Source organism: Ptychodera flava, chromosome 6, assembly GCF_041260155.1.
Source record: "Ptychodera flava strain L36383 chromosome 6, AS_Pfla_20210202, whole genome shotgun sequence".
In the NCBI taxonomy this organism is placed as follows: domain Eukaryota; kingdom Metazoa; phylum Hemichordata; class Enteropneusta; family Ptychoderidae; genus Ptychodera; species Ptychodera flava.
Window position 1 is genome coordinate 42,388,629 of NC_091933.1, and position 14,665 is coordinate 42,403,293.

Below are 14,665 nucleotides of genomic sequence, written 5' to 3' on the forward strand. Positions count from 1 at the left end.
TCTGACACTTGCATGGTTTTCGACTCGAAATCTCGATCACATGTTCATGCTTAATATGATTTTGACCTGTTTTTGATGGTCAATCTTGTCGCAGACGACGAACAAAGAAGTGAGTAGAAATCTAATACCCTGATCCAAAATATGAATACAAGTGTCCTTTATATTTCTTTACAGAAACACGACTATTATATTCATACTTGTGCTGTACTCTTTTGAACAAAAATATTCAAATTTAACTCTTCCTCAATGCAAAGAGTGATACTTGCATATGCACGTGGGTTCCTTCGGTATCGTGGACAGAGGATCGCCGGGAATCGAATCTAGCGCCGTACGCTTTTAGGATTTAGGGACTCCAGAACGGAAATTGTTTTTGGGTTTAGCGACTTAAAATGTACAACGATAGTCTAGACCTTGCAAGTACAGGACATATATTATTATCTGATGTATTTGTTTGTATGAAAGAACGTACATGAAAGTTTCGTTGTTAGGACATAGACGGCGACACAGATTTCACTTGTTACGATAAACCGACACAAACACAAACAGCAATTATACAAAAACAATCAACAATAAGACAATAATATCTCACTGTTCTTTTATCAAAACATAGTCAGCGTAGTTGAAAAACCGAGCCATAAATGATGAAAACGGTCACAGAGCAAGCATGCCAAAATATTTCAACTTGAAGTTTTCGTGATTTATAGAGAGAAAGTCCGGTATTTCCTGTACGATATCATAGATTGAGTTCAGTAGATGTCGGATCAGAACAAATGCGAGCGAACAAATTTAAAGAACTCGTCAAACAAACATCTCAACCATCTTTCCTTGTAAGGTTGCACGTTCGCTCTAGCTTCGAGCATCTTTTATCAGATGCGACAAACTGCCCAGTACATGTAGATTTTCGCAACAAACAAGGACACGCGTCGCTCTACATCTTGATTTGAGAAAGGCAAGGGTATTCCATATCGACGGAGAATGCGATCATAATCTCACGCTTTCACGCATTTGGTAGATATCATTCTCGCGTCATACACGCACATTGGATTCCGACATCAGTTCTCAGACCGTGCCAAAGGTTGCCGGTCAATAAACCGACATAAACACGAACCATGCAATCCTTTACCATAGGTCATCCTTGCGAGTTGTGTGCGAAACGCCACATATGGCCACATAAAAGTTTGCACCTCTTCGTATCAAAGTTTGAAGTAGGTCTATTAAGCGGAAATTACTTTTAAAACGCAAACGATCAACACGCCCTTTCAAAATTCCGCGAATAGAATTATAAAAAGGGGTGGAATTTTTTCTACTTTGGCTAGTGAAAGTCATTCGCTACTAACACTCCCGGACTGGTTATCGAGCCATGCGCGCATTGGCACTGCCAAGAAACATGCATGTGCAGTATGGGCGAAAATAATACGTAAGAGTGGGCGTCTGCACGGGTAAAGTCGCGTGTCAAACGCGGATGGATCACTGGCATTGAAGGCAAGGCAACTCTTGGAAATGAGAAGTTACCCGCTAAGGCTGCGTTCACAAATAACGAATGGGGGGGGCCTGGAGGAATCGCGATTGAAATTTTTTTTTCAGATCCCCCCTCAATACCCTAAAAAATTAAAATGTCTCCCCCCTACAAGTCCCCCAACTATCACAGGCCCGCATATTTGTAAAGGATGTACACGCAGAAAAAATAAACACGTATTGCGCCGTTCCGCTCACAGGTGTTCAACACTACCTGTTATTAGCACTTTGTATAGTCATATTCCAAAGGCGAGCTCTTTAAACGCATCAGTGATTTTTTTTGATTATTGGTCTAAGCCAACTTGAGTTAATCTAAATCTGGCCAGGTCAATTGCTCCTGCCGAAGAGCACACAAAATGACGATCATGAGAGAGTAGGCAAATTGTGAATTCTGGCTAATTGCCATATTGTAAAAAACTGAGCACAGTGACCTACCAAAAATTTGTTTTAAAAGTACAAGACATATATGAATTAGATGCTACTCAAAATTGACAATACTGGAAGGTTAAAATATTCCATCAAATAAATGTTTTCATCTCTGAAATGTTGGGTGTAATAATGGCAAATTTGGTTAAAAAATAAATAATATTTGTCACATATTTTTTCATTAAGCCTCTACTGTTCAAAGTTTTACTTTTGTATTGTTTCATGACAAGAATGTGAAAATTTAGAAAATCAAGCATGGTGACCCCATCTTTCTTTAATTTGATTTTTGTCATATGCAAGACTTCAAAAATTGTGCTCTTTCATGTGTTGCTCTCTGGCCTGATCTTGTTTACAAGTATTGTTTCACTGTCATGCGCGTCATTTGACCCAAACTCTTCTTCAAGTACATGTACATCAGAGTGGAGATTAGCATCTCTGTCACTGTTCAGGTATGCAGTGAAAGTGACACTGCAGTAGCAGGGCAGTATCTGACAGTGACACTACCTGTAGGTAGTAGATTGATAATTTTGACAATATCTTTGTTCACTTTATATAACTGCATTCTTGTTCTACTCTCTGCAGCATGTTGAAATGTCCAGTATTCAGATTTCTATCACAGCCTGTGTATGTCGTGTACCATGTATGTATCACTGACAACTGTCAGTGATACAAATCTGGACTCTAATTAAATTATCACCTAATACATATTTATATATACAGGCTTTGTCGACAAACTTAATATTATCACAGGCGGCCCAGACACTATTAATAAGCTTATTATTGAGTTTTTCTCACTGGATAGAGGGACTGTGTCTTCATGCTCTGACTGATCAGAGTAAATAAAATAAATGGCTATATAACCTAACCAAGCCTCTTGAATCTTTATTCATTTTACAACCCATTACAAGGACGCTTATCTCTCATATACACACATCCTGTAATTAATTAGTCAATACAACTAATTATGTTAATCCGTGGACTTATCAAGGGTTGGTCAACATATGAAAAAGGAGTTTTAGTAACCTTTCCTATCTTTCGCGATGTTGACCACACATAAAATCCCTGAAAAATCCACGGATTAGCATAATTAGTTGTGTTGACTAATTAATTACAAGATGTGTGTATATGAAAGATAAACGTCCTTGTAATGGGGTGTAAAATAAATAAAGAGTCAAGAGGCTATGTTAGGCTATATAGTCATGATTTTATTTACTACGAGCATTCAGAGCATGAAGAAAAGGAGATGAACTTATAGAGAAAACGAGAAAAACTCAACAATAAGCTTATTAATAGTGTGTGGGCCGCCTGTGATATTATCTGTTTGCGCATGCTGTAGGAGACAGCAAAAAAAAGGTAGTTGATATATTGCATAAAAATAATGCAAAAATCACCAACAGTTGCAGCTTCTACCCTGTTACTAGGCTTGTTTAGTTTTTTACGACAAATCACACGTTTAGATTTTTTCGAGATAAAAGTCATGGAAATGTGACAAAATGGCTCTAGATTTTGTTAAGTTATTAAGCTTACTAACATTACAACAATTCGATGACATGAAAATGATATTTATTTTTCATAAAATTACCTACAAAAACTTGGAATTGAAAAATGTAAAACATAAAAGGGAACCAAAAAAATTTCAAGTACCCCTACTACTACTACAGGTAGAGTAAAATTTTCAAGTCCCCCCTCTACTACCCCCACAATTTTCGAATCCCTCCTGAATTCCTCCCCAAACCATTTTTTGTGAACGCAGCCTAAATCTTGAATTGTTGCAATTTAAAAGTTATGTCGGGCTTGTTTGTTTGTTTGTTTGTTTGTCGCCTTTTCTTTGTCTTTCTCTAACTTTGTTATACAGACTCAATTGCGAAGACTTCAGGTCACGATATACAGTCTTATTAGGGATGACCAGTGAAATTTACCCAATAGTTCCACACCCTATAATATGCCGTTTTACTGGTTCCTGCAACAGGACTGTGTTGGGAGTTATAAATTATCATTTATGTAAAGTTTGACAGCCGTCTTTTACCTTCGGCAGTTGAGAAAAAATAAATTGATAAATAAACGGAAAAGCCAGAGCTCGACAGATACTATATACTTGATATACCACACTAGAACTCTTCAATATTTCTACTACTATTCTTTGCATTTGAAGTAGAAATGAATGATTTTCCTCTGAATTGGCATTTGCAAACACACCAAACTGTTAAAATTACTCACATTACTTTTAAAAGCTTCCTCTTAACAATCAGAAATGCATGTTGCTATAATTTGTAGACATAGGAGTCTATGAAGATAAGGCCTTTAAAGTGTATACAATTTAGATTTCTGATTCCTTGAACACAATGAGCTCAATGCAAATCAGATATTTATATAATAAAATTGTTAAACTTAGAAGCTTTTCCTAGAATATGACGTAATTCAGGAAATTAGTAATCCTCCGCTAATATGTCGTCGTCATTTATACTTGCTATGGACGTCAATGTATTGCGAAGCTTGCATGTACATCCGCGTACTTTTTGTGAACGTTCACAACCATGTACCCATTGCTGCAAGCATGTGTGCCTCTGTGCCTGCGCGCGCGTGAGTGCGCGAGTACGTGCGTGCGTGCGTGCGTGCGTATGTATGTATGTATGTATATGTATGTATGTATGTATGTATGTATGTATGTATGTATGTATGTATGTATGTATGTATGTATGTATGTATGTATGTATGTATGTATGTATAACAAGAGTATTTAGTTATCCACCTTTTCATAACACTAGTCCCCATCCATAAATTAACTCCGGGAAAGACAATGACGATACACATGCCATACTAAGCGATACTCTAAGATTCTTCTAAGATATTTCATTTATTTTTATGAATTATACACTTGGCGAGCTGCAGTAGGTGGTTTGGATTTCATATCGTCAACCAAATTACGCATTATTTGGAGTCGGAATCTTTCCCTCAAATTTCGCGGGACTAGCATGTGAAGCATGTAACTGCATGTTTAGCTTACGAACTCATATCTCCTTATAACGCATATTGGAACCGCCAGCATTCATTTTTGAGACAGCCTGCTCACGGTTTGGTTAACTTTGGTTAATTATTCGCAATTGAGTGCATTTCTAGATTTATTCGTGAAAATACGATGCATACATATACATGTATTAACGTGAGATAGAGAAGCAAAGACAACAAGCTGAAAACCGCAGGACTGCGCACTTCGTGGCGTACAACCCCAAACTGCAAAAAATCTGCATTACTACGTGATGCCTGTCTCCTGAAAGTGACTGCATTGAAAATGCTCCATTACTGAGTCAAAGTTAAATCATTTTGTAAAAGGATTCTAAAACATGTCATCCATAAGATAAAAATCCTGAAACAAATTAAGAACTAGTTGCTCAAAGCCACACAGTATCTTGTTTGTAGAGGTATGAAACCTTTATATGAGACGTATGTACAGTTAATTACAGGGAAAGAGGGTTTAGTCAAATTACTATCGCATTGATGTCATAGAAGTGTCTAGTTTGCGTTTCGGAGAGCTCCGAATCTTAAAATTGCAGTCTTAAAGCAACGTGTATGTATATCAACCTACATGTTTGTTTGGTTTCTGTGTTTTCTGTTGGTCTTGTCTTAGATTTTTTTATTCTATACTTCAATAATCTTCACGGTTCCGCCATAGCGACAATCACTGTGATGAGAAGACTGTGTACTACTTGAATCCTATACCGTTTGTACTGCTGTAAGCGTATATTAAATTGGTGCGGAAATTTCACAATGTCGTTATTGTGCGTTGGAGCGCCCCCAACGCTGACTTAACATACACCCAGTGGTCAAATATTCAGGCCCGATCGACCAAATGTTTTAATGACAAATCCCTCGGGAGTCGGACCAGACACCTATGACATGCAGATACACGGACAAAACGAGGTAAATTCCTGGCGAACAAAATAACTCGTAAGAGTTCATACAAACAAAATATTCACACGCACATCAAGCTGTCCATCTAACCGTACCTAAACCAAATACCATTCCACAAAAACACATACACACACACACACACACACACACACACACACACGCACACACACACATACACCACACACACACAACACACACACACACACACATACGCACACACACACACACATACACACACACACACAACACACACACACACACCACACACACACACACACACACACCACACACACACACACACACACACACACACACACATATATATATATATATATATATATATATATATATATATATATATATTATATATATATATATATATATATACAGGCAGATGGACGGACGGACAGACAACAGACGTTGGACAGATAGACATACTAATCGCTTCTACAGACCGTGGTCTATAGTACTCAAATATTAAGTTCAAATTCTCGTAAACAGAAAATTCTGGCTTTGGGCAGCACAAATGTTACGATATAAAAGTTTTGCTTGATGATAGCAAAACGATGTGTTACTTTCAGTAGCTAATTCATACGTACATACAAACATAGGAATTATGAGATGCTAAAATATGCCTGGAGGAAAGAGATTAACCAACATACCAGATATGTGACTGACTTATCTAATAGCACAAAGATACACACAGCTACATGGGAAGTAGCTGAATCACCTGCAGTAAACCGAATTAATTTTGAACAAAAATGTCATTTTCTGAGCAACGATTACAGAATGAATTTTCACGGAGCGTATCGTCCAAGCTCCTGACACAGCAAGAAAACGAACAAATTTTCTCCATGGTAGGACAACAATGTGAGGTAAGGATTATCGATACGCCAACATTCTTTCATATCTGCATTTTACTGGCTGTCTTTGTCCTGCGGTTGTTTGTCATAAACTTTTGCTTTCGATTGAAAGTATCTGTAGCCAATATAGCATGCGTCGTCTGCTCGCATGGGTCGTTAGTTCCACAGTCTCCCGGGAAGCATCAAGATGCCCGGACAAAAGACCTTGGCAAGCAAAGATGTACAGCATGCAGCTACTGGTTCAATAATCTCTCGTCGCCGTGTCTGTTTTCTTCCTGTCTTATATCTGTTGAAATATATCATGATATGAGATGTGCCGGTTGAAGAAGACCGAGAAGATTAAAGCACACAATCAGTCACATGCTACTCAAGAGGGAAAATGAATGACGTTCAAAAAGCTCTTCTTGCCTTCTTTTTGTTTAGCTTTTAAAATTTCCCCGATTTTAAGTTCACAGTTTTGTTTTTCTAGAAAGAAATGCCATAACTTCCACTTTCGTTTCCTTGACTTTCCAATGACGCATATTCTTTCATGTCTCACGTTGAGAGGTGTCCAACCCTTTCACCACCATGGTTTGGCTTAAACCCTTTGTTAGAGCGGTGAATGTGGGCCACTGTACAGGCAATTGGGGTGAACAGGATAAGTGAAAGTAAATAGGCACATGAGTAAGAGAAACTCATAAATGACGTCACTCAGACCGATGCTATATGTATTTGTGGATTCATATCTTTACGTATATTAAAATAATATTGCATTAAAAATTAGTTACAAACCAACAAGTTAGCAAGCATGGATGCAACGAGAGCCAATTAAAGAGTTGAAGCGATCATTAAAACTGAACGCTTACATCCCCAAAAATCATAAATGCCTGAGAAGCCACATTGTATTTTGGGGGGTGTTAGGTGATTATTTTATATCATTCTATATTCATTCTATATTACAAAAGACGATTTCACTTAGGAACACAAGGCGCCTTTTCACACACAGAGGGCTAACTGTTATCACCGACAGTAATGAGCCAAATGTAGTTGATTCAACGAAAAACAGTACCCCATTTAGAGAATCCAAGAGGTCATTGGGGTCAGGCAACCAGGAGGAAGTATAACTGTGTACACAGTGTTGGCGAAATATGTACTATCTGCTATCCACAGGCACACTGTAGTTCGTTATCGACGAAGCGGTGTGTGTTTAATAGTCGGCATTGAAACTTTAGATTACGAAAACTCAATTGCATGTACACGCATTACTCCTGAAACATTTCATTAACATACGTGGCCGAGATTCAGCGCCTGAAAATTATATGATCATGCTAAAACCGACCATTGAGGTAAAAAAAACATCCTTGCACCGACGAATCGGAATAATGCAACGAGGATTAATGTTTACGTTCTAGGTCTACGCGATAGCTGTCGTACAAGTATACCTGGCTTTGCCGTATTCGCCCAGTCGATGGACAAAGAAGTGTTGTGGTGTGGCCTGTTTTGTCAGAGACAACCGAAACTTGTTGTATGACATAAGAGTTTACAACATTCAGGTAAAAAGGTTATACACATGCTGTCCTACAAACTGTAAACACGATTTTTTATCCCTGCTTCTACGACGCTGTTCGTCTAAAATTTCAGATGTCCGTGTCTGTACTCACACACCTGTATATATATATATATATATATATATATATATATATATATATATATATATATATATATATATATATATATATATATATATATTTAATAAAAGTTACTTCAAGTAAGTTTCATGCGTCCTTATTTGTTTAATATTGTTTATCAAATTTAACACCACCTACAAATAGAATGGTACGTCCCAAAGATGTAAAAGAGAGTCTAGGGCTAAGGATCCTTTCACTTCATCTGTTTGATGATTGCAGGATGCATGAAACTTAAAGGTATACTGTCACCTGTTCGAATTTTGCCACTGTTACCATGGAAAGAGAAAATCTAACCAATCACAGATTTTAAGCGGGTGGCCACTTTTTAAAAACAGCGCCCTCATATGGGCGTTTGGAATACCAAGGAACGCCCCTTTGACCATATATAGGCATATTTAGATTACAGGTGACTGTATACCTTTAAGTAACAGATATTATTACTTTGTACTCGAGGTAATATGTATTATCATTTATAACGCTCTGCTTTGGCATCGAGCAATGTAATTTCCCACGAGGACATCTGTATACTTCGATACTCTTACAGACACACACACACAATATAAACATACATACGTACATTCATATGCTCATATATAAAATATACATCAATACTAAATATAAGTCTCACTCTCAAACTTTGTTAGATATACTATATTTTATTAACACGTTTTGTAGAACTGGTTCGGGAGAAGTGATTTCACATGACTAGTCGGTTTGAACTCTGCTTCCTTCCTTGATATAGTTAATAGAGAGGTTTAGTTACACCTTATGACGTTCCATCAGTACGCGTAGCCTGATAAGCGACCTCGTAAAGTATCATTGTATCAGCAAACATCTTTGATATAAGATATTTTCTAGAGTTTGCACCAGTATAATAATTACTTGCTGTGTTTTCGTGACATAAACGAAATGTTGAAGTCTTATTCCACTCTTATCTGATGCCTCGACGAAATTTCTTGAAACCTCATCAATAACTCTATTGGAGAGAATCGGCCAATTTAATTCGAGTGTACGAAAAGGTATAAGTGTAGTCGTCACGTACATAAATTATTTTTCCTTAAAAATCTCTCTAGTTTGGCATGTTTCTGAAAAATAATGTAAAAAAATTATCGGGAACGCCCAACTCAACCAAAAATTCGCACGTGAGCACGGATACGCGTATACGCCGCTGCGCGCCGTCAGAAGTACGCGTATTTACGTGTAACTAAACCTCTCTAATATTGATAAAACTTACTTAGCGTCGAAATAACGTTTAATGTCCAAGGTTTTGATAATATTGTTTTATTGCTGTCCCATAGCCTACAACTTTCTTCAACCCTCCCCACTGCGAAAAATTGTCGGCGAATGTTGCGGGCTATCGAACTATAGAGTATATTATTTTATAACTGTGGTGCACGATGCAAAATATAAACGATGCCATTATATAAATAGCGGTCGTCGTTAAGGTTTACATTTAGCTAAGTCAAACATGTGGGGGTACTTTTTTCATCTGTTTTGACAATCTTTAAAGACAGTTTTGTTCATCCTCTTATTCTTTACCTCCCATCGCGGCAATTATAATTATAGAAACGAATGGTTCAGTTGGAGCAAGACGTTCACCGCCGGTTTCGTTACAACACACCTAAACAGTTCTTCCACACGTTTGCAATGGAGGTGAGTAACCATCCGCGATGGAATCCCATATTACTCCGCTGATTATTAATCATTTGTGAAAGACGGACGTCTTGAACAACAACAAGTGCATAACAATTTTCTCAAATATCAAAATGGTCACATGACTATGAGCAACAAAACAACTATTCATGTAGGCCTATTGTTACCGAAGGTATCTATATGTATATTGATCCATAATGCCAGCGCTATACTCACTGTACTTCAAGCACAGGGGCCAGCGAAAATGCCTAGCCCTGGGGACGGACATTTTTGCTGACCCCTGCGTGCTACATTGTAGTAAATCTAGCTAGGGATGGACCATTAGATCTTGGGACGGGGTGGTCACAATGAAATTGTGAAAAAATATTTTACAATTGTAAATTTCTAAAAAAATTTTTTTTCCAAATGAGAAAAGCTGTGCTAATTTTTTTTCTGAGTAAATTTTCAGATTTATAATTTTTTTAGTTCGACGCTGTCTGAGGATACAATGTATCCATATCACTAGCGCAAATAAGATTGAACATACATATGGCCTAGTGATTCATATTGTTGATAGATTTCACATCGTCGTAAACCAGGTGCCTCTTTACGGCAACAGCTCAGCGCTACCCGTTGCGTCGGTCAGCGGAGCGGAAATTATTGCTCTGGCTCGCGAGAATGAGATTTCACGAAATGTTGCAGATCATCTTGCGCACTGAATGTCCAACAGTACTGCCTAATACTGGAACAGAAGGAAATGAAGAAGTGGTGGAATCAGAGACTGATTTTTGCACAACCAATGACAGTCCATCTGTCCATCAGATGTGGTGCAAAGCACCACAAGCGACCGCGCAAGCGGTCGCGGGGGAGGTCAGGAGGGGGGTGTCCCCCCCTCCTGCCGTTGGAGCTTTTGAAAAATAGAGATTAAAATGGTGTTATTTGGTGGCACTTGGGGAGTATTTTTTTCAGATTACACATCTTCCTCTGAAACATGGTCTTCTTGCTCCTCAGTAGCTTCCTATAGTTTTGAAAATTGACTATTTGGGTTTCCTGGCTTCCCTTTCTACTGCGTGGTGAAATGCCTACATTCACCCCGCCAAACATCATGCATATCTCATGATTTACAATTGATTTTGACTAGCTGAGAAGCTGTTTGCAACATGTCCAAATTGATTTGATGTGTATAGATGTGGTGAAATTTCATATTTGTCGTTTTAGGGCAATTTATGCCATTTATGGTCAAAAAATCTGTATTCTCTGAAAGAGCTTGTCCAATTTCTTTGAAATTGCTACATAAGTCCCTTAATTAAAATCATGCTCTTTTTTGTGGTGGAAAAATTCTTCAGATAATTGTCATTCAGCATTTGCTACACACAAACGATTATTCATGCAGATTTATTCAATATTTGCTATAGAGAAACCTTCAAAGTTCAACCCTTTTGTGTGTTTTTGTGTTGGGATTTGTTGGATAGATGGCATTCTACGTAGTGTATTGTTGAATGTTAAAAAATGTGTTGTTGTTGTCTTTAAGGCTGTTTTTTGAGAAAAAAATTGAAATGCCTTTTAAAAAGCAAAATAATACATAATGACTTGGTATGTTGTTTTATCATTATTGATGTGTTTCTACTTGATCACCCATTCTTGCATTCATCATTGCAATAAAATGCTGTGAAAAAAAATGAACCTGATGTGGCCTGCATCTGTTCACCTTGATCTTAAAAGGCAAATATAACTTTCTGTCTTGACAACCATACCATAGTTTCAATGTTATACCTAGTGTACCTGCTTGGTTTGTACGCAGGAAAGAGAAAACAGGCTCTATAATTTTATAATTTTCAAGTGATCAGAATACAAAAGTCCTGAAAAGATAAGATAATCACAACTTCCAGTATAAAGGATACAGTCACTCTAAATATATAAATTAAAATTAAAAATGTGCCTGGAGGATGTACTAAAAATACAGAAAGTTGCTTCCTATCGGTAAAATCGGTAAAAAAAAAATCAAGATTTTAAAGACTTTTGCAGATTTTTTTACACATTTGTATTCTTATTTATTTTTTATTTTGCAAACTAGTTTGAAGGTTTTTTTTCCCCAACTTTCTGCTCTGAATTTTTTTTCCTTCTGTTTTTGACCACCCCCTCCCAAGATCTAATGGTCCGTCCCTCACATGAATGAATGTTGCAAGGCATTCGATAGTGTGTGTGTGTTTGTGTGTGTGTCTGTGTGTGTGTGTGTGTGTGTGTATGTGTCTCGATGATTTCATCTTATTTTCGAGCAAAGCGTAACTTGTAGTTCTCTCTTTCTTTCATTCTCTCTGTTGCAGGATTGCCAAGCGGCATTTAATTTTGCTGATATTTCAGAAGCTCTGCGATTCAAAAACGCCACCCACGATGCGATATGGCGATTGATAAACCGAATACAAGGTAAACCTCCAAAGTATACTCGACTATGCTGGTCTGTATTTCTATTCCTCGACAATCATTGCCGATGCTTTCCAATTCTTCGGTTAAAGGGTTGATGAATTTTTCATTAGAGCGAATGGTGAGAAAGAAGCTTTAGGATTGAGATGGACCATAGGAAAGTTGTTGCAGGGTTGCTGTACATGTATGTGCGAAAAACAAGTTGAATTAGTCACCATTGTCGTTTCATCACAGTCATGGAGTATATGAGTTGTTATAATGTGAAATAAAACTGTTACTGCAGCAAGAAGGGAATTTAAAAAATGTATCATATTATTTTACAAATTTAATACTGAATATGCTTGTGCGTGGCCCGCAAGCGATAGTATCGGTAACCTGAGCATTCGCTGTTGAGCTATGCTGAGCCCAGAAGTAATAGGAAATATTTACAGCTCTATCATTATGTTTTTAAGAGAGTGACCATTTATCTTGGGAAGTTGTGAAAAGAAGGTTGCAGAAAAGCATTTTACTTTCATGTTCAAGAGTTTAACAAATATTTTTTTCTGGATTTTGCAAATTATATGTATCATATATGTTTCACGATTGCACCTCTTCCCAACCGACCTTCACGTATTTTTTTAATTACAGCGACAGCGCAACTTCCGCCACGCCTTCCACCAAGAGGAGAAGTGACGGGCACTCTGCAAGAAGCCGTGAGAACTGCGGTGAAGACTGCAAGCCGGGAGAATGGTGGCGAAAATAGCACCCACTTAACCAACGCCGTCGGGAATACACGAGACACCACCACCAACAACAGCCTATCAAGAAATAAAAGTTTTACAAAACGCTCCCCTACACATTACCTTATGACAGAGATAACATTCCTAAACTGCACAAAATTTTGACTTTGCAATTAACAATAACGTTTTCTTGGAACAACAATAGTGAAAATCTTCTCTTCTTGGTCTACAAACCCTGAATAGAAAACAGCACAAATTACAACATCTGAGAGTTACATGCAAATTCTCACGAACAAATACACTTGTACATAGATAGATACATAGATAGATACATACATTCATAAATACATACATACATACATACATACATACATACATACATATCTGTGTGTACGTGTTTCATTAGGTAATCTGGGTTTAAAAACCCGTGCCGTGTTTGATAGAATAGCTCTGCCGAATTCACCGTGAAGAATGTTATTTGAAATAATTCACACGAAACCAGAAGAAGCGAGCTGACGGTACTTGTGCCGTTCAGCACAACGTCTCTTGTCAATTTCAAAATTACTCACGATTGAGGTTGCTTATCTTCCCATCAACCGTTGCTATTATTTCGTTATACCTGAACTTGTTACCTTTCGCCTGGTGACTAATAAATGAAGAACTCATAAACAATACCATAAAGTGATAATGATATTGATGTCGCAGTATGAGAGGGTCTGATCACGCATCATATCCACATGTACAGACCATCATACGATGACGTTACATTTTCATTGCACGTTCGAGAGGTCTTTACAAATAGAACGGAGAAGGGAGACAGTAAGCTGCAGTTCAGGCAAATGTCGATTTTTTAATAAGTCAGATCGTTTATAACGTTAGACGGCCAAAATAGTCACACTCCTCCAGATAACTCTCCGCGGAAGTTCAATGTTCTACGCGTGGATAAACTTGACAGCGAAAACTCCCTTCTGGGGGTTTGAAATAAGCTTAGACCTACATACAGTCGTGTTGACTCTCGCGACTGGGTGGATATGTTTTTTTTCTATACTCATGATCTTGACGTAGTAAAGTATAGACCGGCAAAGAATTATAAGACATCTGGAATCGAGAAACTTATCTCCAAACTGAGGTGCATTGAATTGAAACGATAAATGGAGCTGTTGAAGACATCGATATTTCATCATTTGTTATTTCAGTTCTATGTACAAGTAGAGTAGTGTGTATGGCGACAGTTTCATATCGTTTTATCCGAATGGCGTGCTATGCAGGTTTCAGTTGTCTTGCATTTTTAGTTTAACCGCAAAACCTCCCTTATTTAGATAAAACCTCTATTTCTTTAACTTAGAATTTTGTTTTGACCCCTTTGAAGAAATGTTTTCTAGGTGTAAATATGGTAAAATGGGGAGAAGACTAATTATTGTCGTGAAATGGTGTAGTGTACTTTTGAACTTTTTCTTGGCGAAAATATTCTGAAATAAAACTTGATACCTCCCTTTACAAGTTTCTGACATTT

General features: G+C 37.6%; 1 protein-coding gene across 1 annotated transcript; it reads left to right on the forward strand.

Annotated features, from left to right (window-relative positions):
- The first annotated feature begins 6,525 nt into the window (after positions 1-6,525).
- On the forward strand, positions 6,526-13,568 carry LOC139134356 (actin nucleation-promoting factor WAS-like). Its single transcript, XM_070701227.1, has 5 exons — positions 6,526-6,725; positions 8,105-8,245; positions 9,947-10,033; positions 12,337-12,436; positions 13,061-13,568. The coding sequence occupies exons 1-5, from the start codon at positions 6,612-6,614 to the stop codon at positions 13,315-13,317; spliced, it is 699 nt and encodes a 232-aa protein (XP_070557328.1). The 5' UTR covers positions 6,526-6,611; the 3' UTR covers positions 13,318-13,568.
- Positions 13,569-14,665: the final 1,097 nt, after the last annotated feature.

Bases quoted from the DNA above. Each gene is read 5' to 3' on its own strand.
- LOC139134356 (XM_070701227.1), top strand. From the start codon at position 6,612: ATGTCATTTTCTGAGCAACGATTACAGAATGAATTTTCACGGAGCGTA. The intron at 8,246-9,946 runs GTAAAAAGGTTA...TTATAATTATAG, and splicing joins TAAGAGTTTACAACATTCAG to AAACGAATGGTTCAGTTGGA. The intron at 12,437-13,060 runs GTAAACCTCCAA...TTTTAATTACAG, and splicing joins ATTGATAAACCGAATACAAG to CGACAGCGCAACTTCCGCCA.